General features: G+C 39.7%; 1 protein-coding gene across 13 annotated transcripts in view; it reads right to left on the bottom strand.

Moving 5' to 3' along the window:
* Positions 1–27,647, bottom strand: part of slc4a7 (solute carrier family 4 member 7) — a 138,342-nt gene that overhangs the window by 14,757 nt on the left and 95,938 nt on the right. For all 13 annotated transcript variants that reach the window (XM_073024513.1, XM_073024520.1, XM_073024515.1 and 10 more), the window contains 9 exons: positions 25,133–25,378; positions 22,496–22,601; positions 21,530–21,691; positions 18,441–18,554; positions 15,421–15,582; positions 12,886–13,137; positions 11,879–11,947; positions 11,613–11,786; positions 6,276–6,413 (listed from right to left, as the gene is read on the bottom strand). In XM_073024513.1, the coding sequence (XP_072880614.1) occupies positions 6,276–6,413; positions 11,613–11,786; positions 11,879–11,947; positions 12,886–13,137; positions 15,421–15,582; positions 18,441–18,554; positions 21,530–21,691; positions 22,496–22,601; positions 25,133–25,378 (1,423 nt within the window). The remainder of the gene's footprint in view (positions 1–6,275; positions 6,414–11,612; positions 11,787–11,878; positions 11,948–12,885; positions 13,138–15,420; positions 15,583–18,440; positions 18,555–21,529; positions 21,692–22,495; positions 22,602–25,132; positions 25,379–27,647) is intronic.

Raw genomic sequence — 27,647 nt, 5'->3', positions numbered from 1 at the left:
GTGGAGGTTGACAGGTTCTTGATTAGTAAGGATATCAAAGGCTACGGCGAAAAGGCAGGAGAATAGAGTTGAGAGGGATAATAGCAAAGCCATACTGTAATAGTGAAGCAGACTCGATGGGCCAAATGGCCTAATTTCCTCCTATGTCTTATGGTCTTACATATGTCATGAAAATTGTTGCTTTGTGGCAGCGGTGCAGTGCAGGACAAAAATTTCAATAAATAAATTTGCAGGAGGAATAATGATGTAGATGGCAACCTATGTCTAAAATTATAAATTGGCAGATTTGGTGCCAATGGCAAATTGGAAAGTAAGAATAAAACTTCAGTCAAACTCCAATAATTTTCTACCCGTACATCCTGTTATAGCAGACAAACAGTTTTTCTGAACCACTATATGTTACTACTGATAACTATGGATACCTTATTACTATGGATGTTACTATTCTTGGCAGAATTTCCGATAGTGACGAGGAGGTGTACAGGAGCGAGATAGATCAGCTGGTTGAATGATGTCGCAACAATAATCTTGTCAGTTACTGGTATTATGGAATTGTTTGGGGACTTCAGGAAGGAAAAGGTAACAGAATATACACCAGTCCTCATCAAGGGATCAGAAATGAAAAGGGTGAATGGTTATAAGTTCCTGAGGATTTTGAGGAGCTATCCCAGGCCCAACACATTGATACAATTAAAAGGAAGGCATGACAGTGGCTATATTTCATTTTGTGGAGACTTAGTACGCCACCAAAGACACTCGCAAATTTCTACAGATAGACTGTGGAGAGAGCATTTTAACTGGTTGCATCACCATCTGGTATGTTGCGGGGGGTGGGGGGCAGTCACTGCACAGGATGGAAATAAGCTGCAGAAAGTTGTGAACTTAGTCAGCTCCGTCATGGGCACTAACCTCTATAGCATCCAGGATATCTTTAAAAGGTGATGCCTCAAAAAGGCGACATCCATCATTAAGGACCACCATCACCCAGGGCATGACCTCTTCTCATTGATACTATCAGGGAGGAGTTACAGGAGCCCGAGGACACACATTCATTGTTTTGGGAGCAGCTTCTTCCCCCTCCACCATCAGATTTCTGAATGGACAATCAACCCACTCATTATTTTTCCTTTCTTTTTGCAGTACTCATTTAATTTTCTTTTTTTTTATACAGTCGGCCCTCATCTGCGAATTCCACATGCGCGAATTCAACCAACCGCGAATCGCGAAAACCCGGAAGTGCTCTTCCAGCACTTGTTGTTCAAGCATGTAAAGACTTCTTTTTTCTTGTCATTATTCCCTAAACAATGCAGTATAACAACTATTTTACATAGCATTTACATTGTATTAGGTATTCTAAGTAATATAGAGATGATTTAAAGTATACCGGAGGATGTGCATGGGTTATCGTTGGATCGGGATCGAAAAAAATCAGAAGTTCTTACTAAGTAAGTCGGAACAGGTACATCCGGTATTATTTAGCTTCAGTTAGTCAAACGTTTGTCTTTGCATATAGTATATATTTTACCTTTCTATGCATATAAAACACTTCAGAACGTATGTTTCAGCACCGGGCTCGGGAGCGGAAGTTCCCAAGTTCGATCTAGTGACAGATCGCATCCGAGCACGCTCTGCACCGTGCTGAGTTGATGTGGAGGATCAAATACCCAAAACACCAAAACCCAATAATTAAACAACTGCGTTGCTTAGTAATAATTGTAGCTTTCATCGGGGCACAGCCTTTCTCACTTTATCCTTTAAAATTGTTCCGATCGTTGACCGACTGTAACCTAATGCTTTTCCAATGACCGACGGCGTTTCACCTCTTTCCGATCGCTTCATTATTTCCACTTTATTTTCAATCGTTTTCGTGATTATTTTCGTGAACAGAAACACTGTGGATTCAGATCTCTGCCGCTGGAACCTGATGTCCACCGCACTGAGACCGGTTAAATAAGGTCTGGTGTTCCGCTGGGTCCTAAGATCCACCTCATTGAGACAGGTTGAATAAGGGACTTGAGCATCTGCGAATTTTGGTATCCGCGAGGGGTCCCGGAACCAATCCCTCACGGATAAGGAGGGCTGACTGTATACTTATTGTAATTTATGTTTTTATTACAATGTATTGCAATATACTGCTGCCACACAACAACAAATGCCAATGGTATTAAACCTGATTCTAACAAAACATCTTTTATTAAATATCTTCTTAAAGTGCATTAAATAGAAACGTAGTAATGCTGGGAGATCAGAAAGTAAATAGGACCCAGTAAGCTATACCCTATTTGCTAAACAAGCTAAAAAAAAAATTAATCCAGAGCCCAATTCTGGCCACAACTCCACCCAGACTGCAGCTCCTCTGTTCCTAGCTACACACTTGGCCTGTAGAACAGTCTCTGGACCAGCCACTTACCCAAACATACTTCCAGATTTCCAAGCAATCAGTGTTTCACTGAATACAAACTGAACTAGTTTTATACCATGTTTTTAATGTGTACTGAGTTAATTCCTTTAGAACACGTAACAATACAACGCAGGAACAGGACCTTCAGCTGAACCAATTAAATGAGTAATCAAATGGCTACCTAAGCTCATCCCTTTTTCCAGCTATCCTTTCACTTCTCTCACATCCATGTGTCTATCTAAATGTCTCTTAAAAGTCCTTAATGTATCTGCCTCCACCACTACCCCAAGTAGCACATTCCAGGCACCCACCAAACTATAAAATTACCTGTTATCAGGTAGAGATCTTTAATTTGTAAAAAGCCATGAATGACACTGTAAGATTTAATTTACCTGGCACACAGATTTACGCTTGACCCTTTCCTCTATATATTGTTTCAAAGGAGTCACCAGGTAAAAAAAGCATAAATTATATCTGGCCATAATGAATTTAGGTAACACAAAAGGCTGAAAGAAAATAAAGATTGTTTTTTTGTAACATTGGGAATATTTGATCAGATCTTGTTTAGTCAGAGTGTCAAAGGTTACAGAGGGAAGACAGGAAAATGGTATTAAGGAGGATAATAAATCAGCCATGATGGAATGGTGCGGCAGACTTGATGGGCCAAATAGCCGACTTCTTCTTGTACGTCTATTGTTGATAGTGTGGCTATTGTTGATGCTTAAAATGACCCTGGTTCCCAAGACACAAGTCAATAAAAAAAGTAACAAAGAAAAAACACAGATAACAGTATGCTGGTCTTTATTACAAAACTACAGAACAGTTTTGTAATGTAATGTAACTCCTGTAATGTAGTTACAGGAGAAAACAAAGTGTCAATGAGACCAGACCTGGGTTTGTTACAGTATTTGGTCCCTTGTTTAAGGGATAAGGGTGTCATGGAGGAAGTATGGCAAATATTCACTAGATCTGTTCCAGTATTGGCAGTTTTGCTTACAAGGAGAGATTAAATAAACTATGAGTGTATTTTCCTGACATTAGGAAAATGAGAGGACACTCATTACAAAATTCTGACAGGACTTGATCAACCGGATGCACGCAAGATTTATCTCCTGGCCAAGTACCGAGTCAGTATCATGATCTCAAAGTAGATGGTAAGGCATTCAGAACTAAAATTATATTATTTATATATATATATATATATATTTTACTTCTCACGGTGTGAGGAAATTCTTTGGTAATCTGTACTCTAAGGAGCTGTGTAGGCTCAATCGTCAAGTTAACTTGAAATGAAGATCATTGAGTTTCTAGATGTGGGGATGTTAAGAGAAATTGGCTCCAAGGTGGATAATCAGCTATGAATCAGAAGATTGGCAAAGCAGACCATAACGGTCAAATGGTCCATTCCTGTTCTTAATTCATATATTCTTATCTTTTCTAAACCATACTCATACTTCTAACATAAGAGCAAAATAAATCTTTTAAAAGTTTCTAAAGTTACACACCAATGTAGAATAAAGAACACAGAACAGTACAGCACAGGAATAGGCTCTTTGTCACACAATGTTGTACTGAACCAAATAAATTAATAATCAAATGACCAATTAAACAAATCCTTTATCCCTACACAATGTCCATGTCCCTCTATTTTCCTCACATTCATGTGCCTATCTAAACATCTCTTAAAAGCCCCTAATGTATCTGGCTCTAACACCACCCCTGGCAGTGCATTCCAGATAGCCCCACTCTGTAAAAAAAACTTGTCCCTCACATCTACTTTCAAATTACCCTCTCTTACTTTAAATGCACACCCTCTGGTATTAGACATTTCAGCCCTGGGAAAAAGATACTCTCTGTCTACTCTTGTGTTGAATTCCTGAATGAGTTTGTATCCATAAAATTACTTCTACTTACAAATTTAGATCAGTCAATACGACCAGTAAGTGAAAAAGACTTGATCAGTAAATAAAAATGTGTGATAGTAGCTAAACCTGACACTGTTCAAATTATCCATGCAAATATTACAGAAAGTCTGACAAAAGAAATTGTCCCTACTAGGTTAGCTTCAGCAGGACAAAAGCTAATTAAAAGCAGATCTATTAATATCCTTTACCTTTTTAAAAACAAAAGTGCCACAAAAAGTAATGGGCATGAATGTGGGGTCTGGAGGCAACAGTGATGTCACATAGGCAAGTTACAGGGACTGAAACATGTTGAAGATTTGCTTTACCAAACCTGGTTCCTTCCTGATTTAAGATTTAAAGGATGCAGGATCAACTTTATTCACCATTTACATGTATTAGGAATTAATACATGTATTAGGAATTAATACATATAACAAAAACACAAACATTCAAAAATTATAAATAATAAAGGAACATATAAAATATAGAGTTAAAGGGTGGATATGGAATAAAATGTACATGAATACCAGCATGTATTTACAATGTAAACAGCTTTGTAAAAAGTGTTTTAAAGTGCAGTGCAGTGACGGGGATAATAGATAGAGGAGGGTGTGTGTGTGTGTGGGGGGGGGGGGGGGAACGACTAATAGAATGGTTGATCAGATTAACAGCCTGGGAGACCAAACTTTTAAGATGCTGTGAAGTTATTGTTTTAATAGGGGAGCTTTTGGAAAAGGATGTTTGCTGGATGGATCCTGCATGCTTCTTTGTCCCGGACACATACAAGTCCTACAGTGATGGTAAACCCTAAAATAACCAAATGTAGAATGCATTGGCAAATTTATGCATCATATATTTAAGAATTTGTGGTCTCTTAATAATTTGCTTTTCTGTATGTTATTACAGCCTTGACTTTCAACATAAAAACAGCATCAATTATTACACTATTCACAGCATAGCTTTCAACTCTACATTGTGTATTGTTCTTGGCTGATCAACATGGAAAAAGGCACCCAGCTGATAGTTACATCATCACTGAAGATTGCATGCAAAGGACGTGAACAGATATACCATCTTTATCCCCAACACGCAACAGAACATCTGATTCAAAGTAGCAATTGTAAACTAGGGAGGAAAACAAATGTAGAATATAGTATAGGAGTAAAGAGGTCCTTCTGCAGCTGTACAGGGCCCTGGTGAGACCCCACCTGGAGTATTGTGTGCAGTTTTGGTCTCCAAATTTGAGGAAGGACATTCTTGCTATTGAGGGAGTGCAGCGAAGGTTCACAAGGTTAATTCCCAGAATGGCGGGACTGTCATATGTTGAAAGATTGCAGCGACTGGGCTTGTATGCACTGGAATTTAGAAGGATGAGAGGGGATCTGATTGAAACATATAAGATTATTAAGGGATTGGACACGCTGGAGGCAGGAAGCATGTTCCCGCTGGTGGGTGAGTCCAGAACTAGAGGCCACAGTTTAAGAATTAAGGGGTAGGCCATTTAGAACAGAGATGCGGAAAAACTTTTTCAGCCAGAGAGTGGTGGATATGTGAAATGCTCTGCCGCAGAAGGCAGTGGAGGCCAAGTCTCTGGATGCATTCAAGAGAGAGTTAGATAGAGCTCTTATAGATAGCGGGGTCAAGGGATATGGGGAGAGGGCAGGAACGGGGTACTGATTGTGTATGATCAACTATGATCACAGTGAATGGTGGTGCTGGCTAGAGGGGCCGAATGGCCTACTCCTGCACCTATTGTCTGTCGTCTATAGAATATTGTTCAAAACTACATTCAAATGTTCAAATCTGTAAGTAATCAAGATGTATTAAATAACCTTTACATGAAAAGTGAAAAAACATGGCAACAAGTAGTAATCAATGGAGGAATCTGTCAACCTGTTGGACTATCAACAGTATCAACAGGGAAACACTATCGAACATTAAAGGAAAAATGTTTACAATTAGGCACTTACTTCAGTTTCTTTTTTCTTTTTCTGCATATCTTCCAATTTCTTCTTTTTGCTTTCAGGCATCAAGTCATCTAACCAGCTAAGTTCTCGTTTTGTAAAGCAGAAGTCCAACAATTTACGGATAAATACAAGAGCAAGCACCTGCCAATAATAACAGAGAAAAAAAAATTCTGGTTCATTGCCACATCCTCAGCATTTCACACTTGGCTTTCTTATTTCCTGGTGCTTGGACCTTTTCCTCTCTCAATTTGGCATCATCTGTAAACCAAGTGTTTTACCTCGGGCACTATTTAAACCTTGAATGCTTATAAGATGCCCTTTGGCACAAAGAAAAATAAGAAACTGAAGCAAGAGAAGATAAGATCCCTCTACTTTCCTACCAAATTCACTTATCAGTTAATTCCCTTACTGCTCAAGAAGCTCATATACTCATCATCCACCACACCTGAGAGTAAGAAACTGAAGAATATATGATGCTTTGTGCAACAGAATTTCTTTTTATCACAGTATTAAATTGGAAATTCACATCCCCGAAGCTATGCTACCCTAATTCTAGGTTGTACAACTAAAAGAAACGGACTACTAAGATTAAATCTGCCACTTTCTTACAAAATCCTGCATGTTTCAGTGAAATCATCTCTCACCTTTTAACCCCTGACAGTATAAGCCATTTTTACTCAACTTCTCCACACAAGACTATGTCTTCATCTACCGAAACAAACCAATGAGTTTGCACTGTACTAACTCTCCCATGGAATACAGATAACAGAATTACACATAACTATAAGATCACAAGACATCAAAGCAGAATTGGGCCATTTGGCCTATTGGGCCTGCTCTGCCATTCCATCATAGCAGATTTATTATCCCTCTCAATCCCGTTTTCTTGGCTTCTCCCATAACCTTTGACACGATGATTAATCAAGAACCTATCAACCTCCACCTTAAATATACCCAATGCCACAGCCATCTGTGGGAATGAATTCATCACCCTCTGGCTAAAGAAATTCCTCCTCATCTCTGTTCTAAATAGATGCCACTCTATTTTGAGGTTGTACCCTCTGGTCCTAGGCTCCTCCACTATAGGAAACCTCCTCTCCACATCCATCCTAAACCTTTCAGTATTTGATAGGTTTCGATGAGATCCCCCCTCTCATTCACGTAAACTCCAGCGAGTACAGGCCCAGAGCAAACACCGCTCCTCATATGCTAACTCTTTCATTCCTAGGAACCTCTTTTAGGCCCTCTCCAATGCCAGCACATCATTTCTTAGATAAGGGACCAAAATTTATCACAATACTCCGTATTGCCTTCTACAGCCTCAGAATTACACCCTTCCTCTTATATTCAAATCCTCACGAAATGAATGGTTACGTTGCATTTACCTTCCTCAACACCAACGCAACCTGCAAGTCAACACTAACAGAATCCTGCACAAGGACTCCCAAGTCCTTTTGCACCTCAGAGTTTTGAATTTTCTTCCCATTTAGAAAATGGTCAATGCTTTTATTTCTTCTATCAAAGTATATGAGCATGCAGTTCCCTGCACTATATTGAATCTACCACTTCTTTGACCATTTTCCAAATCTGTCCCAGTCCTTCTGCAAACACCCGGCTTCCTCAACACTACTTGTCCTTCCACCTGTCTTCGTATCATCCACAAATGTTGCGACACAACCATCAAGTCTGTCATCCAACATATGATGTAAAAATACGTAGTCCCAACACAGACCCCTGTGGAACACCACTAGTCATCAGCAGTCAACCAGAAAAGGCTCCCTTTATTCCCACTCTATGCTTCCTGCTAATCAGCCAATGCTAGTATACTTCCTGTAAGACCATCCAATCTTGTTAAGCAGCTTCCATGTTAACCTTCTGAAAATCCAAATAAACAATATCCACTGGCTCTCCTTTGTCCTTCCTGCCAGCTACTTCCTCAAAGAATTCCAACAGATTTTTCAGGAAAGATTTCCCTTTAAGGAAACCATGCTGATTTTGACTATTTTGTCATGTCCCTTCAAGTTTCCCAAAATCTCATCCTTAATAATAGACTTTGATGCCTTTCCAACCATTGAAGCCAGGTTAACTGGCTGATAATTACCTTTCTTCTGCCTACCTTCTTTAAGATTGGAATGACGTTTGCAATTTTCTAGCCCTCCGGAACCATTCCAGAATCCAGTGATTTTTGATAGATCATTTCTAATGCCTCCACAATCATTTCAAATACTTCTTTCAGAACCCTAAGGTGTAGTCCATCTGGTCTAAATGATTTAGCTACCTTCAGACTTTTCAGCTTCCCAAACATCTTATCCTTAGTAATAGCAATGATACTCACTTCTGCCCCGACACTCTTGCACTTCCGGCATTCTGCTAGTGACTTCCACAGTAAAAAACTGACGCAAAATATGCTATTTCTTTGGTCCCCATTACTACCTCTCCAGTATCATTTTCCAGTGTTTCGTTATACTCTCTCACCTATTATTCTTCAGATATCTGAAAAATCTTTTTGTATCCTCCTTTATATTATTGGCTAGCTTACTTTTTTCTCTCTATGGCCTTTTTAGTTGCCTTCTTTTGGGTTTTTAAAAGCTTTCCAATCCTCCACCTTCTCACAAATTTTTGCTGTATTACATGCCTTCGCTTTGCTCATATGGAGTCTTTGACCCTTTAAGAGTACTTTATCTTTGGGATGTATCTTTCATGTACCTTACCAAATTGTTCCCAGAAACTCCAGCCATTGCTATTCTGTTAGTGTCCCTTCAAATCAACTTTGGTCAGCTTCTTTCTCATGCCTCTGTAATTCCATTTACTCCACTGTAATACTGATACATACAATTTTAGCTTCTCTTTCTCAAACTGCATGGTGAGATCTATTATATTATGCTCACTGCATCCTAAGGGTTCTATTTCCTTAACCTCCCCAGTCAAATCTGGGTCATCACATAACACCCAATCTAGTACTGGCGTTCCCTTGTTGGGCTCAACCACAAACTGCTCTAAAACGCCAATTCGTAGGAATTCTACAAATTTCCTGCTCTTAGGATCTAGTACGAGCCTGATTTTTCCCAATCTACCTGAATATTGAAATCCACCATGACTATCATAACATTGCCCTTTTCTATGCCTTGATGTAACTTGCAGCCCACATCCTGGCTACTGTTCAGGTCTGTATATAACTCACATCAAGGGCGTTTTACCCTTGCAGTTTCTTAACTCTACCCACAAGGATTCTACGTCTTCTGATCCTATGTCACTCCTTTTTAAGGATTTGAGTCAATTTTTTACCAATAGAGCTACCCCACCCTCTCTGCCTAGCTGTATGTCCTTTCAATACAATGTGTATCCTTGGATGTTAAGCTCCCAACTATGATCTTCTTTCGGCCACAACTCAGCGATGCCCATAACATCATACCTGTCAATCTCTAACTGTGCTACAAGATCATCTACCTTATTTCGTAAATAGAGGGAATTCAAATATAAAATTGCAGTCCTGCATTCAACAACCTTTCTGATTTTGGCCGATTCGATTGATTGCAATTTTTCCCTATCATCTACCTATCGTTCCTCACAGTCTCACGACACACTGCATCTAGTTGTATACTAAATGCCCCATCTTCAGCCCCATCACTATGGTGCCCATCCCCCTGCTAAATTAATTTAAACCCTTCCCAACAGCTCCAGCAAATCTGTCTGCAAGGATATTGTCCCAATCGGGTTCAGATGAGACCCGTACTTTTAGTACAGGCCATACCTTCCCCACAAGAGATCTCAATGATCCAGAAATCTGAAACCCTGCCCCTGCACCAATTCTTCAGCCACACATTCTTCTGTCAAATTATCCTATTCTTATCTTCACTAGCGCGTGGCATAGGCAGCAATCAGAGATTACTACCCTAGAGGTCCAGCTTTTCAGCTTTCTGTCTCACTCCCTATACTCTTTCTTTAGCAGCCCCTCCCTTTTTATACCAACGTGGACCATAACTTCTTGCTGTTCCAAGTCCCCCCCTTTAGAATGCCATGGACCTGATCTGAAACAGTTCTAACCCTGGTATCTGGGAGGCAACATTCCATCCAGGTGTTTCTTCCACATCTTCAGAATCTGCTGTTTGGTCCTCCAATTTTGGAATCCCCTATCACTACTACTACTGCACTCCTCTTCTGAGCCACAGAGTCAGACTCAGTGCTGGAGATTAGGTTGCTGTTAGGTCATCCTCACAAGAGTATTTAAAGCAGTATACTTATTATTGAGGGGAATGGCCACAGTGGTACTCTGTACTGGTTGCCTACTCTCTTTCCCTCTCCTGACAGTCACCCAGGTACCCACATGCTAAACTTAAGGGTAACTACCATCCTGTAGCTCCTGTCTGTCACCTCCTCATTCTCCTGTACAAACAGAAGACCATCGAGCTGCAGCACCAGTTCCTTAACGTGAACTCTAAGGAGATGCAGCTACCACACCTCACACAAGGAATACACCACTAACTCTGGACCCATTCTCAGCACACTAACAGAAAAAAAGCCTATTTGAAACTTAACTAGAACCTCCATCTGTGCTTGCCCAAGCTTGCCTAATCCTGTTAAGCCAAAGTCTGCTCACTCTAACACTGTCCAAATCACACAATGGCTGCTCTGCTAACATTTCGCTTCTTCTTATTGGCCCCAATAAATGTCTAATAGATCACTATGATTTCAGAGTGGGACACTCTGTCAGGGTTGGTGGTAGAGGCAGAAACATTAGGGATAGTTAAGAAACTCTGAGATAGCCTCTGGAATAATAGAAAAATGGATAGTTATGTAAGAGGAAAGGGTTAGATTAGAGTCTTAGAAACATAGGAAAGTACAGCATAGAAACAGGCCCTTCAGTCCACCTAGCCTGTTTGATCTTGGAATAAATTAGAAGTCAGCACGATATTCTGGGTTGAAGGGCCTATATTATGTTGTAAGGTTCTATGTTCTAAATAACTGAACATTTAGCACAATAAAAGTATTACAATACCAGATTGTCATTGCTCTTCAGGAAGAAAATCTGCCATCCTTATCTGTGCTGCTAAGCATTACCTTACATGGCTCCAGATTATTGACCCAGCATCCACTAATTAATGGTTGAATTAGGACTTGACACAATATCTTTGTCACATCAGCAATGTCCATTTCCCATGAACAAAAAACAAAAACAAAAAAAATCAAACAAACAAAAAAAACCTGAAACTTAGAGAAGGGTCTCGGCCCGAAACGTCAACAGTGCTTCTCCCTATAGATGCTGCCTGGCTCGCTGTGTTCCACCAGCATTTTGTGTGTGTTGGATGTCAATTTTATAATGGAATTACCCAATAATCTCACCATCATAGGGAAGACAACTGCAGCAGCTGAAGCTTTAATGATCCATAGGAGGACAAGGCAGGTAAGCTGAATAAGAGTGAAGATGTGTACTTTCCAAAGTGGGACGTAGCGTAGGTAGATCAAGTCAGGCTGGTGTTTCGCTGGCATCCCAAATAATTTCAAACGGTCAAACAGCTGGTGAAAGAAATATAGTTTATAAATTATAATGTTCTTAGGGAAGAACTTGGAGAGATTATTTGAATTTTATTGTATTTAGGCAGAAATACCTGAATTCCTTTCAAGGAAGAAGCCCCCATATAAAGAAAGACACCATACAGAACTGGCATTGGGATAAACTGCAAATAAGAAATAACCGTTATTCACTTAAAACAGCAAATTTATATATTTTATAAGCATTATTTTCTTCAACTGATAAGTAAATTTGTAAACAAGGTATTTAATGCATTTTGGATTCAAATTGAAATTTATTTATTATTGTCACGTGTACCAAGATACAGAGAAAAGCTTGTCTTGCGTACTGTTTATACAAATCAAATCGTTACACAGTGCATTGAGTTCAAGAATAAAAAAACACAATGCAGAATAAAATGTTTTAGATAGAGAGGAAATGCAGTGCACGTAAACAATAAAGTGCAAGATCATAACAAGGTAGATTGTGAAGTACATGCTTTCAGGCTTTTTCATCTTCCACAAAATGTCAAAATAAAAGGAGAGAAAACACAGACCAGATAGATTCCCTGAGACCCTCCATCGGCCAGGATGTTACATCCTAGCTGTTTATATATTGATACACAAGGCAGTATGCAAACCAGGGCAGTATGATATGCAAACTCCCTCTCTCCACACAGCTGATGAATCCAAAGGAATGACCAAGACTGACACCATCAATGTCACAGAAATTTCCAGTCAGTGTTTAGCTCAATGTAGGACAGCCTTAGGGACTCCAGCTCCAGATATTTCCTTGGGGTTTACTCTCCAAGCCTTCCCCATGAGTGGGTATAGCTACAAGGCAGCGGAGATTTGCTCCTAGACAAGGTGCCAACCATGGCTGACGAACCCTATCTGCCCAAGAAGCATTGCATTTGATAACCTAGAAGTTTCTTAACATGCCAGAAATAAATGCATCTACAATAAGTATATTCACTCACGTAAATTTGATTCATTTATGAACTAAGATGGGTTTTCATTTTCAAAAATCTGAAACAATGTCCCTGAACTTTAATTTAAAAAATGGCTCTGGATGCCAATAAGCCTCCAGTACATTTCACCTTACCTTGAGAACAGAAGTCATGAAGACAGACAGTCCCATTAGAACAAATATCAGTAAGCCTGTAACTCGCTGCTCTCGGATACCCAAGAATTTAGGCTGTTCTCCAGGTGCTGAACACTCCGATTCTACCTTCAGGCTGTTGACGTGGCTGATGGAGAGGACCGTGGCAGCCACGAACCAAGGCAGGCCCATAATTGAGCACACTCCTAGCATAATAGCAACCATCAACAAATCAAGGTGATAACCGCAACCTTTCTGCAAAACAACAACCAGAATATCAGCAACTAGCAACATATACATTAAAATGAAATTGAATAGTGATGATGCTTTCTAGTTAGCACCAATATATTTTGGTTTAAAATGCAAACACAAGAGATTCTACAGATGCTTGAAATCTTGAGAAGCACACAAAGAATGTACATCAAAAAATGTATAAATTATACAACCTTGAGATTTGGCTACCTGTAAGCAAGCAAATCTCAATGTGTAATTGATAATAAATGAATCTGGAACTTTGAATCTTGAAAATGCTGAAGGAGTTCAGCATCTACGGAGGAGAATAAACAGTTGACATTTCGTGCCAAAACCCTTTAACAGGACTGGAATGGGGGCAGAAGTCAGAATAAGAAGGTGGGGAAAAGAGGAGAGGGAGTACAAGATGGCAGGTGTTGGTGAGACAAGGTGAGGGGGAAGGTGTGTAGATAGATGAGGAGGATGAAGTAAGCAGCTGGGGAGTATATGGTGAAGATGGTGCTGGTGAGAGATGGTGACATTTTGCAGACAGCTAACAGAACTACTAACAATTCTACAAAATATACATTTTTGGGGAGACATTCACTGTAAACTGCAGCCTGTAATTTCCTGCTGGCAGGTGTGCTTTTGAACCATCTGTATAACCTGCCATATCCTGAAATATATGGTGAACTGGACTCTCAAATTTGCAGGTATGGCCACAGTGGCCAATGCTGGAGCAGACTTAGAGCTGAACTGAAACAGTGAAGCCCAGGCCCAAGAGCAGATAACAAATCTACGTTTGGCTGATTTAAGCACCAAGCCAGATTAAAAAGATTTAAGGTGTCGAGGCCAAGGGTGGAGGACGAGCTGTGGCCTGCAGCCATCAGACTCCTGGACCAGCTGCAGCACTGAACTGGCTCCATGGCTGTGGGGAATCTATGCTTTATGTTCTATGGCTTATTTGTTCATTGCATGATTTGTTCTTCCTTTTTCACACACTGGATGTCTTTGTGGTGTGTTTTTTTTGTGAATTCTGTTGTGTTTCTTTGTTTTGTGGCTACCTGCAAGAAGATGAATCTCAAGATTGTATATGGTATACATACATTGAACTTTGGAAGATGATAGGTGGAGATGATAAAGGGCTGAAGAAGGAGGAATATGATAGAAGAACGAAAAAGGAAGTGTGTGTAGGGCAGTTGAGAAGAAGAAAAAAGAGGTAAGAGAGAGCCAGAATGGGGAATGGAAAGAAAGAAGGGCAAGGGAGGAGAAATTTACAGTAATTTTATTCTTCTCCTCCATATATTCCAGTAATTTTATTATTTCTCTCTGTTAAAAATACTAAGTGTCTTGATATCCCATTTAAAACTTTATGGGATAGAACTGATAGGACTCTATTCCACTGAGATGATCACCCAAATGGCCTCATTCACTGATTCCTGTGGTACTTGCTGCCAATTCAAGAACCCATGAGTTTCTTATGAACACAAAGCAGAAGTAACACATTTCTCCCAAATGGGGAAAACTGCAAAAGCATACACAGCTTTCAACAAGGAAAAAGCCATTACCAGCTAGGATAAATATACAAGATAAATCTGAGGGCCAAAGGCTTAATGTCAATCATTCACCACAGCTTTTAATAGTTTTGATCCTCATCAGCAACACAGTCAATGCCCATGGACAAATGGCCTCATACACTCCACTATGTCTAGAAAAATTGAAAGGTCAAGAATAATCTAATTGGATAATTCCAGATTTTAGAAATAATTTAATGTAATCAAGAGGTGTTGAACAGAGATAAGGAATTTCTTTTGGGAGGATTGGGAGAGTCTAGCATCTCTGTGTACAAAAGGCACAGTCTTGGAATGGAGGGACATCCTTTTAAGACAAAGATTAGGAAGAATTTCTTTAGCCAGAGGGTGGTGAATCTGTGGAATTCATTGCCACAGGTGGCTGTGCAGGCCAAGTCATTGGCTATATTTACATAGTAGGGGAATTAAGGGTTATGGAGAAAGAACAGGTAGATGGAGCTGAGCTTACAGACAGATCAATCATGATCTTATTGAATGCAGGGCAGGCTTGATAGGCTGAATGGCGTACTCCTGCTCCTATTTCTTATGTTCTTATTATGTCCTTATGTTCTTATATTTAAAATAGAGGGTGATACATTCTTGATTAGCAAGGGCATAAAAGGTTACTAGGAGAATGTTGTTGAGAGGCTTATCAAGTCATCCAAGTTTGAATGGTGGAGCAGACTCAATGGGTTGAATGGTACATGCAAGGGAATTGTCATAAGCAATAAAATACCTTCAGCTTGTGTTCTTTTCTGTTGACGATAACAGCAGTGATCTGTTGATCCATGAAGATAAGGATAGTGCAAAGCAAAGCTGGAACAAGAGCAGCAAGCATTGTCCACCACTGGTTCGATCCAAGTGGATCTATAAACCAACCTCTGTCTTTTCGGGTAGGCTGCATGCAAGAGGAAAACAAACTACAGTTATTAAAAACACAAGAGATCCTGCAGATGCTGGAAATCTTGAACAGAAAATGCTGGAAAAACTCAGCAAGTCAGGCAGCATCTAAAAAGGGGAATAAACAGTTGTCATTCCAGCCCGAGACCCTTTATCAAGACTTAAAATAAGTTAAGAAAATGTTAAACGTTTTGAAGTTAATAGCAAGAAATAGTGATCTATTTACTTATTCGTTTGTTTAGAGATAGAGCACAGAACAGGCCCTTCTGGAAGAATGATAGCCCAATGATGCAAGACAAAAAGTAGTTGAAACAGTGCTGAGAAAAATACTTTTATTTAGATCATTCCATTGTGAGAACACCACACTTCATGAAAAATGAAAATATTACATTAAGGGTGTAAGTAACATTTCCTAGATCAATTCAGCAATGACAGATTTAGCAGAGAAATTAGAAATCTTCATAGAATGGAAAGGGGAAATCTGATAGCAGATTACAAGATCAAAATTATTTGCATTGGCAACTGTTTTCATAACAGGATGTTTAAAGATCATGGAAAATTTAAAACAACCTACTTTATTTAGAGATACAGTGCAGAGAAGTTCCTTCTGGCATTTCAAGACTCGCCGCTCAGTCGCCCACTGTTTTAACCCTAGCCTAATCAAAAGATTATTTGCAATGAACTATTAACCTACTCATCTGTACGTCTTTGGACTGTGGGAGGAAGTGGGAGCACCCAGAGGAAACCCACGCACACACACAGGAAAGAAAGTACAAACTTGCTTAGAGAGGTAGCCTGAGCTGAACTTAGAATTCCCACACCCCAATCTGTAACAGCATCATGCTAACTGATATGCTACCATGGCACCAAACTCTCTTTATAGCTAATACACACCAATCATAGTTTCTTCTGCACCCTCTCCAAAGCCTCCACGTCATTCCTATAATTCGGCAATCAGAACTGTACATGTTACTCCATACGTGACCAAGTCAAAGTTATGTGTAACTGCTATGTCAACAGTTAGACACAATTATCCCTCAATGAAGCCAAGGATGCTGTACACTTTCTCTACCATCCTATGCACTGGTGTGGCTGCTTTCAGGGAGTTATGAACTTGCCACAGTCACAGGTGTAAAGCAGGGGGCTAAGCACACAATCCTGTGGTGCACCTTTGCTGATGGAAATCATGGAGGAGATGGTGCTACCAATCCAAATTGGCTGGAGTCTACAAGTAAGGAAATCTAGGATCCAATTGCAGAAGGAGATTTATGCTGCTGCATCTTCTGGCCAACTTCCTCACTACCCAGAATTCCACTAATTTTCACGTCATCTGCAATTCTACTAATTGAACCATCTATGATTTCATCCAGATTATTAATATACAAACTTATGTACCTCTTGTATACAGAAAACTAGCTACTGAGTGGATGTTCATTGTCATCTGCTGCTGTAGCCCATCCATTTCAAGGTTCAATTTGTTGGTGTTCAGAGAAGCTCTTCTGCACACCACAACTGTAATGCATAGTTATTTGATTTACTGTCAGCTTCCTGTCAGCATGAACCAGTCTGGCCATTCTCCTCTCACCTCTCTCATTAACAAAGTGTTTTCACCCACAGAACTGCCATTCACTGGATGTTTTTTTAAATTTTTGTACCAATCGCTGTAAACTCTAGAAACTGTTGTGCATGAAAATTCCAAGTGATCAGCAGTTTCTGAGATACTCATCTGTCTGGCACCAATCATTCCACAGTCCAAGTCATTTAGATCACATTTCTTCCCTATTCTGACTTTTGGTCTGAACAACAACCGAACTTTCACCATGTCCTCATGCTTTTATGCATTGAGTTGCTATCACATGATTAGCTCATTAGATATTTGCATTAATGTGCAGGTGTCCACATAATAAAGTGACCACTGTGTATATAACACAGAAATATTTGCAGAACACCATTGGTCAAAGACCTCCATTCAAAAAAACCTTTCCACTGTCTTCGACAGCCAAGCCAACTGTGAATTTAAATCAGCAACTCACTGTGGATCCCATGTGACTTCATCTTCTGGAAAGCTAGCCCCAAACAAGTCCTTGCATGTGAAACCTGTACTTCAGAATTTTCAATCATTTCCCTAAAATTCTCGCCATTACCATTGCAATGCTGAGTCACATGGCTGTTAGCCAGAGGTAGCTAATGAGCCTGGTTATTACGAGCTGCAGTGAGAGGGTTACATGTGTATTCCAAAATAAAATCTTCAAAAGTACTTTAATTACTATTGTTGTAAACATGACTCAATAATTCTCAGCTCACAATGAAGTTCATATACAAGCACTTTCGATCAGTAAACCATGGCTTAAATCAAATAAGATATATCAAAGATGGGTGGTGGGGTGGAGATACGTCTCTACCAAAGGAGGTGTGAGGTGCCCCTTCCCTTCCACTTGACTGAAGGTCACCCTTTGGCAAGTTGTAGCAGCTGTTTAGTCCCCCAGCCCTGATCAGGGTCACATGAAGCCATGGGAGCAGGTGGTGGATGGTTGTATGAGCAGCTGGTGCACATCTCAAGTCCTGGTTATGCAACCACTGATGACAGGCAGACAAACTCCAAAAAGCATTGATAATGTCTAGGGTCAGCTGTCTTGTAAAGACACTGTAAAAAAAATTCTGTAAAACTTTTTACACCAGCTCTGTAGTAAAACTTGCCAAGATCAATGTCATAGTCATGGATAGAAATAGGAACAACAGATGGTAAGACAGATTAAAGACAGATGGAAAACCATGATCGGCCATGTCTTAAGACATGACACATAATGATGATCTATCAAAATAGTCTGGGAATAGCAAAAAGAACAATGCTCTTACCTCAAACCGGTCTGGCACTCTAAGTTTTGGTGAGGGTACGCCAACAAGAAAATCGATCAATGCCATAGTAAGAATGGTAATAAACACAGCAAAATCACTGATGATGGCTCTCACCTACAATGACAATGAACAAAATTTGTTCAATACAATGCCAGAAGTAAGTGTCCTTTTACTAATAAAAAACTCAACCAACAAATGATACCACTAGTAGTAAATTATAAAGATGACAGATTCTGGGGTACTTAGTACTAGCAGAATTGTCAAGAGTCATAGAAAAGCACAGCACAGAAACAGGCCCTTCAGGCCATGTCGTCTGTGCCAAAGCATTTAAAATGCCTAGCCCATTGACCTCTGCCCAGACCATAGCACTCCACTCTGCCATCTATGTACCTATCCAAACTTTGCTTAAACGTTGAAATCAAGCTCGTGTGTACCACCTGCGCTAACAGCTCTTTCAACACTCGCACGAACCTCAGAGAAGTTTCCCATCATGTTCCCATTAAACTTTTCACCTTTCACCTTTAACCCATGACCTTCAGTTATCATAATTGCCATGTTTTTCTACTGTGGACAATACAAATAAAGCAAGATTTTATTTTAGTGAAAAGGTCGCAAAATATTAAAATAGACTAATGAAATCTCTTGCCCAATGTAGGAAACACTGTGACCATTTTTAAAAAAAATCACTGACACTACAGACTATCCAAATAGCAAGAAAGCACCTGAGCATCAGTAATACCATAAAATAAAGGAGCTGAATTAGATACAGTTAGATAGATTTTTACATAGTAGGGGAATTAATAGGGGAATCCTGAGCAGCTGCATCACTGCCTGGTTCGGAAATTGCACCATCTCAGATCGCAAGACCCTGCAGCGGATAGTGAGGTCAGCTGAGAAGATCATCGGGGTCTCTCTTCCTGCCATCATAGACATTTACACTACACGCTGCATTCGCAAAGGAAACAGCATTATGAAGGACCCCATGCACCCCTCATACAATCTCTTCTCCTTCCTACCATCTGGGAAAAGGAACCAAAGCATTCGGGCTCTCACAACCAGACTATGTAACAGTTTCTTTCCCCAAGCTATCAGACTCCTCAATACCCGTATCCTGTACTGACACCTTGCCCTATTGTCCTGTTTATTATTTATTGTAATGCCTGCACTGTTTTGTGCACTTTATGCAGTCCTGGGTAGGTCTGTAGTCTAGTGTAGTTGTTGTGTGTTTTTTTTTCTCTGCGTTGTTTTTTTACATAGTTCAGTCTAGTTTTTGTACTGTGTCATGTAACACCATGGTCCTGAAAAACGTCTCATTTTTACTATGTACTGTACCAGTTATGATCGAAATGACAATAACAGTGACTTGACTTAAGGGTTATGGGGAAAGGGGAGGTAGATGGCTGAGTTTATGGACAGATCAGCCATGAGCTTACTGAACGGCGGGGCAGGCTTGATGGGCCAGATGGCCTACTCCTGCTCCTATTTCTTATGTTCTTGTTCTGAATTAGGCTATTTGGACAATCGAGTCTATGGCTGATCCAACTGTCCTCTCAGCCCCAATCTCCTGCCTTCTCCCCATATCCATTCACACCCCAACCAATCAAGGATCTATCAACTCTGCCTTAAATATACATAAAGATTTGGCCTGCACAGCTGCTTGTGACAACAAATTCCACAGGTTCACCATTCGCTGACTAAAGCATTTCCTCCTCATCTCCATTCTAAAAGGAGGCCCTTCTATTCTGAGGCTGTGTCCTCTGGTCTTATACTCTCCCACCATAGGAAACATCCTCTCCACATCCACTCTATCAAGGTCTTTCACCATTCTATAGGTTTCAATGAGGTCTCCCCTCATCCAGAATCATCAGACACTCTTCATCTGACAAGCCATTCAATCCTGGAATCATTTTGGTGAATCTCCTTCGAACCCTCGCCAGTTTCAGCACATCCTTTCTAAGATTCCCCTCCATAAATTCTGCCTAAGTTCTGCCAGCATATTTTGTGTGTGTGTGTGTGTCACTTATAGATGAAAAAAATACTCCTCCACTTATTTCTGAATAACTGATCCTTATTTTGAGAATCTACTTTTAGATACTCCATCGAGGGGAACATCTACCCTGCCAAGACTCTTTAATGACTTAACCTCTCATTCGAAAGAAACAGACACAAGCAAGCAAAATCTGATGGAGGAACCCAGTAAGTCATGCAGTATCTGTAGGAGCAAAGAAATTGTCAACATTTCAGGTCCTGATGCACGGTTCAATGCTGTAATATGACTTTAGTTATGTTGAACTTGTACCGTATTGATTGCAAGAATGTGGCAGTTGTGTATGCAGCCGATTACTTGCACGATGAATCGATTGGGCCTCCTACATGCAGGAGACACTGTCTTTTGTGTATGCGCATGATCTTTTGTCTTGTCAGGCCCAGTTTGTTCCTCCCGCACTGAAAGTTTCCCACAAAATTTTGTTACTAGCATGACTCAGTAAAAACGTTTAATCATACTACAACATTATAGTTCCTGTTCCATGCATAAGTAATAGGACTGGCAAATGTTTGGAACCATTGGATATTGTGTTTATTTATATCCAACATACTTTTAGTTTACTTTTGTTTTAAAGTGTTACACAGTTATATAATAAATTTTCCAGTGAATCAGCTGAGTTGAAAGAGAGGAAAAAACTTAGGGAACCCAGGAAAAGTAGTGCTGTAGATTTAAAAGGAGTGCAGAAATGGGGCTTCAGAGTTTAAAGGGAGAGTGAGAAAAGGCTGTAGAGTTTAGAAGGGAGAATGGGAAACAGAATCAAAGGTATGAGTTTTGAGGAAGTGTGAGAACATGTCCAACAGAGGGTGTAAATGGAGCACCAGAACAGAGCCTAGGTAAGATTAAATTGGAGCAAGGAAATAGAACCAGTTGAGTGATTCCTTAACCATCAGGATTAATGAAAATAGCATTGCAGAACATCAGAGTTTTACTGTAGGACTTTGGAGATAACAACATGCTCAAGTCTGGAATGACATAGATTCCACTTTTTAAAATCAGAAAAAAATTCAAAATATAAATACAGCACAGTTAGTTCATACTTTACCTTTGTTGGGAAGTAACGTTTAGTTCTGAACTGCTTCAGGAAGGAACAAAGAAAAAATGTTGAAAAGAATAAAATGATTGACCAGAAGAGGACATCAGGAACATAAGGTCCACGGTGGCCACAGGCTGGACCAACAAACATCCCACCGTACTTCTGGCATTCCTGAGGGAAAATAAAAATATAATGGAGACTGTAAAAGCAATTTACACAACATTCAGAAAAGCATGCTACATATTTAGCAAAATATTGGTAAAGTTCATTCAAAACATTAACATTATGTGAAAGTCATGTTAAAGTTGCATAAGACATTAGTGAGCTCAAATTTGGAGTGTTGTGTGCAGTTCTGGTCACCTACCAACAAGAAAAATATGAATGAGTGAAAAACAACAGAAGATTTTCAAGGATGTTGATGGGATTTGAGGACCGAGTTGTGGGAAAGGGTTGAATAGGTTAGGACCTTTTTGTCCCATGGTGCATAAGAGAATGAGGAGAAATTTGAAAGATGCATACAAAATTGTGAGTGCTGTAGATAGGGCATATGCAAGCAGGCTGTTTCCACTGAGCTTGGGTGCAACTAGAACTAGAGGTCATAGGTTAAGGTAAAAGGTGAAATGTTGAGGGGAACATGAGGGAACAACTTCGCTCAAAGGGTGGTGACAGTGTGGAACTAGTTGCCATTGAAAATGGTAGATGCAGGTTCAAATTCAACATTTACAATTAACTTGGATAAGTACATGGATGGGAAGGGTATGGAGGGTTATGGTCCAGGGCAGAATAACGGGATAGCATAGATTAGATGAGCAGAATGGCTTGTTTCTGTGCTGTAGTACTCTATGACTGTGACATTTGCTTGCTTCATTCTGGGCTGATACATTTCATTCACCAAAGACAAACTATTCAAGGCATTTCAAAGCAGTTTTAAATAGAACAGATTGGTGCATAAAGACATCTAAACATGATACTCACTGGAACTGTGAGATTCTCCCATGAAACATTATCTGCAGATATATTATTTTGGTGCCAAATCTTCAATGTACCATTGGAAGGATTAGATGGTTCAGCACAGGCACATCTAAGAAAGAATTATCCAAACAAACAAAAAAATCAACTTTTAAAAAACATTGCAGGAAAATACACAGAAATCAGTATTTTTCTCCTTTGTGGTGAATTATCCATTCTGATTGATCTTTTGGCCATAAGCAGAAAGTAAACCACACTCTTTAACCAATGTTCATATTATTATTTACCAACCATGTAACAAATGTATGCAATAATGTTTTCTGTTACTGTATACATCTGGATCTGTTAACATTTTCAAGAAAGAGATATCCGCAGATATTATTGCATTAAACGGGAGTTCTGACATATTGATCTAAATCAGTTCATCAAGTGTTTTGGCTTTTTTTGTTTACAACTCCTCCACATGGATTTCCCATATTTTGTAATGCAATGCATTCTATTTTAAACTGCATTATGATACGCTGCGTGAAGACAAGACACAGGAGCAGAAGGCGGCCATTTGGCCCATTGAAACTGCTCCGCCATTCCATTATGACTAATTTATTTACTCTCTCAACCCCATTCTCTCTGTAACCTTTGACATTCTTACTAATCATGAACCTATCAACCTCCACTCTAAATATACCCTATAACTTGGACTCCACAGCTGTCTGTGGCAATGAATTCCATGATTCATGATTCATCACCCTCTGGCTAAAGAAATTCCTCCTCATCTCTGTTCTAAATGGACATCCCTCTATTCTGAAGCTGTGCCCTCAGGTTCTAGGCTACCCACTCAAGGGAACATCCTCTCCACAACCAAGTTATCTAGGGCTTTCAATATTCAATAGGGTTCAATGAGATCCTCCCATTCAGTCTTCTAAACACCAGTGAGTACAGGCTTAAAGCAATCAAATGATCCTCCTACATTAACCCTTTCATTCCCAAGATAATTCTTGTGAACGTCCTCTCCAACCTTCTAAGTGATACCTGTTTCAGCTCATTATAATTAACACTTCTTTATAGGTATAAACTAAATAAATACTATCTGGACTGAATATTAAAGTCATCAAAATATATTTCAGTGAGGTGATGGAGCGAGCAGAATAGGAGACAAGGTTTGTGGTGGAAAAGAGAAGGACATTAGTAATCACCATTTCAATAGAGGAGTAGATGAATATAATTTTCTTGTATAAAAATAGACCTGATTTTTATGCTGTTTTTTATTTGAGGACATTGGGTGAAATACTTGTGAAGTGTAGTCTCAACTATAATATAGCAGTAACATGCAACAGTTAATGTGCCGATGGGAAGACTGTATAAACAATTACAAGATACAGGTCCTTCCCAGCTTACAAATGCCCAACTTATGAACAGCTCGTACTTATGAACGAGCATTTGAGAAACCAGATCTAATGTTCTCAACTGACGACTCAAGAATCCGGCAGACATTCTTCAACATCCGGGACATGTTCTCTTCTCAGTACTACCATCAGGGAAGAGCTGCAGTAGCTTAAATATGCCTACCCAACATTTTAGGAACAGTTTCTTCCCCTCTGCCATCAGGTTCCTGAACGGCCAATGACCACTACCTCACTGTTCCTCTTTTGAATTATGTACTTAGTTGTATTGAAATTCATAGTAATTTTTTATAGCTGCTCTGTGCTGCTACTGCAAAACAACAGAAGTCATGACTAATGTCAGTCACCATGAACCCGATTCTGATTCTTTCAGAACCTTCTTGCATACTTTTATTAATCTAGGTCTCCATGGACTCTGCCTTTGCTTCTTGCTGCCTTGGGATGGCAGTTAACATATTCAAAGACACCTGCCATCCCAGACGTCATCTCTTCTCTCTCCTCCTATAAGGCAGAAGATACAAAAGCCTGAAAGCATATGCTACTGGGCTCAAGGGCAGCCTCTATCTCATTGTTAAAAGGCTACAGAACAGACCTTGTACAATAAGATGGATTCCTAACCTCAGTCTCCCTCACCATACCCTTACAATGAATTGCCTGCTTGCACCGCACTTCCTCTGTAACACATTATTCCACATTTATTATTGTTTTTCCCTGGTACCACCTCAATGTATTCGATGACGATGTGATCTGTATAAAATGGCAAGCAAAGCAACATGTTTCACTATACATGTGACAATAATAAACCAAGTTACCAACTTAGGGTAACAGATTTGTATTTTTATTGAAGCAATTTATTATTTAGTTTATTAGGACAATGGCCCATATATGTCAGACTGTGACCTCTCTCCCAATTGACCCAGAGGGCTAATCCTCCTTTGCGTCATTTGACTCAGGGCCATCCATGTGCCTCAGCTCTGATGATGGGATCAAAACATCAATGACAGATCACGTTACCACTTCCATCTTCCCACTCTGCAGCCTGACCTGCTTCAGTAAGTATTCCTGGCATGTTGTATTTCTATTTCAGTGACGCCCTTTACCCGTACTTTGTACTTGACTGAAGCCCAGAGGCTTGTGCCCAGGCTCTGTCTCCCCCTCAATAACACAAGGTGCATGGAAGCAGATGATAATGCCATCAAAATTACAGTAAACAAAGAAAAATGCATCAATTGCTTCTGCTTACGAGTATTGGGTAAGTGCCTCCAGATTAGTGTTCATATTAAATGGATACTTCTCTCCCAGGTCAAAGAGCTTCTCCAAAGCTTCATAAATGAATATAATGCAAATCAGAGCTGCAAAGGCCTCTTCTGTAAAGCGAGTGATGTAGCAAACCAGGCTACTCGAATCTGTGGCAACTAGTGCAATACACAGAAATGCAGTCCACAGTCCAATGCTGGCACGGAGTGACAGATACGAAAGGTCATATTCTCTGTTAAAAGAAATAGGTAACTGAGCTATTGCTGACAAAATGCAAAATCAATGTAATTACAATTGCCTGTGTACAAACTAATTCAGAATCACAAAGCAGTTTGAAGTATTTGCCTGATTGACTTTAATGGGTAGCCTATTACATTATGTTGGCTGTCAATGCCATTGTAACAACATGCTTCTGGACCAGTACAAATGATACAACCATTTTCTTCATTAAGATTATCAAGAAAAATAGATCTGGTCCTGATAAAGTGTCTCAGCCTGAAACATCGACTGTACTCTTTTCCATAGATGGTGCCTGGCCTGCTGAGTTCCTACAGCATTTTGTATGTGCTACTTGGATTTCCAGCATCTGCAGATTTTCTCTTGTTTATGATTATGATATTAAACAATCTTGAATCACAATGCAATAACTCTACTAACTTGTTAATCTCAGTGATGATGACCAGATTGCAATTGATTTCCAAATGCTATTTCTAAAGCATGCAACTTACAAGTGTCAGTTAGACACCTGACTTTTGCCTTTTCAATTCTAACTGTTCAGGTTTCTGATAGAATTGGTTAATCAAATATGAAGAAAAAAATCAATGAAACAAAACAAAGAAGCAGGTTAAGCTGCTTTCGTACACACATGGTGCAGGAATAAGTCCTAATTAAACTGGCTTCTGAGATCAACCTTTGACACCATGAGGCTCACAATTCAATGACTCTACTCTCCAGTAATCAGGCTATCAAAAGTGAGCTCGAGACCAAGTTTCTCCTGATCTGTGAGAGAGGAGATCTATTCAAGCTGGAAATCAAGTCAAAGAATGACTGCTCCATTCCCAGACTTTCCAGAGACCAGACTGATGTTGTCAGATATGATTGACTTGTTATATTATCAAGCTAACAGATCTTGCATTAATTTATGCCTAAATACTTCAGAAATTACAATAAAGGAAACCAAAACTCTCCTGCAAAAGCCAGTCACAAAAATAATTCTTCTTCCTCAGAATTAAGGCCCGTCCTGTTGTCCTTCAGATATACTAACTATGATTCCATTAGATTAACCTTTAATCCTGGGAATTAACTCTAGCATTTTGGAAAAATCAAACCAGCTTACAGTATACTATGAATGGTAGTGTAATGAACAAAGGAAGTGAGGAGTACAAGTGCATTGTTCATTAAGATATTGCAGGTACACACATTGATGAAAAAGGTTCTTCATCAGTCAGGGCATTGAGTATAGGAGTTGCAGTTGAATAAGTCATTGGTGAGGTTGTACTTGGGAGTACTGCATACAGTTCTAGTCACCCTGTTATGAGAAAGATGTGGTTAAACTAGAAAGAGTGCAGAAAAGATTTGAGGGTGTCATCATGACCAGTAGTCCTAAGTTATTGGGAGAGTTAGGCCAGACTAGGTCTTTATTCCTTGGAATGCAGGAGAATGAGAGGTGACCTTATAGAAATGTATAAAATTATAAGAGAAATAAATAAGATGGTGGTAAGTCTTTCCTCCAAGGTGGGGGAGTTGAAAACTAAGGGGCATAAATTTAGGATGAGAGGAAAGATTTAAAAGGAATCTAAGAAGCAACTCCCCCCCCCCCCCCCAACACAGAGAATGGTGAGTATATGGAATGAGTTGTCAGAGTAAGTGATTGAGTCAGGTACAGTAGTATCATTTAAGAAGCACTTGGATAGGTACATGGTGTGGAGGCATATGGGCCAGACACAGGAAATTGCTACTAGCTGGGAGGACACCAGCTCAGCAAGATGGTAGACTGATGGGCCTGTCTCATTGCTCTAGGACTCTAACATATCAGACTGAGTAAGCACGTTATTATGCTGAAGAACAATGCCTTGTTGCCTGGTATAATAATGTTATAACTTGCCTATTGAAAGACCAAATACTGTACACAATGACTTTTAAAACCAGTTTTAAAGTGAGCCTGATCTTGTTTCCTTTGTGGCTTGTGGCTTCTGTAGGATCCAGTGGCCTTGGTTCAAAATTTTCAAACTTAGGTCCCACAACTCTTTATGCAAGCCATCACAAAAGAAAATTATGATTGAAATTGACACTTCACAAAACACATTGTCTCCAAAACAGCACAAAGATGATCCCTTCCACCATATTTATAAAATGACAGAAGACTAGGAGAAACACTGCTTATTTTGAAGACCAAGATATCTGCTGCAAGTTTATTGGGTCATCTATCTCCAAGTTAGTTACAGGTTATTAACCGTAAGTTAGTCCAAACAAACTTGTAAGTAGTTGGTAGTGCAGTTGGA

The sequence above is a fragment of the Hemitrygon akajei genome, chromosome 20, assembly GCF_048418815.1.
Source record: "Hemitrygon akajei chromosome 20, sHemAka1.3, whole genome shotgun sequence".
Lineage (NCBI taxonomy): Eukaryota > Metazoa > Chordata > Chondrichthyes > Myliobatiformes > Dasyatidae > Hemitrygon > Hemitrygon akajei.
Note: the sequence above shows the minus strand (reverse complement) of the source record. Positions and strands in the feature narration are given on the sequence as shown.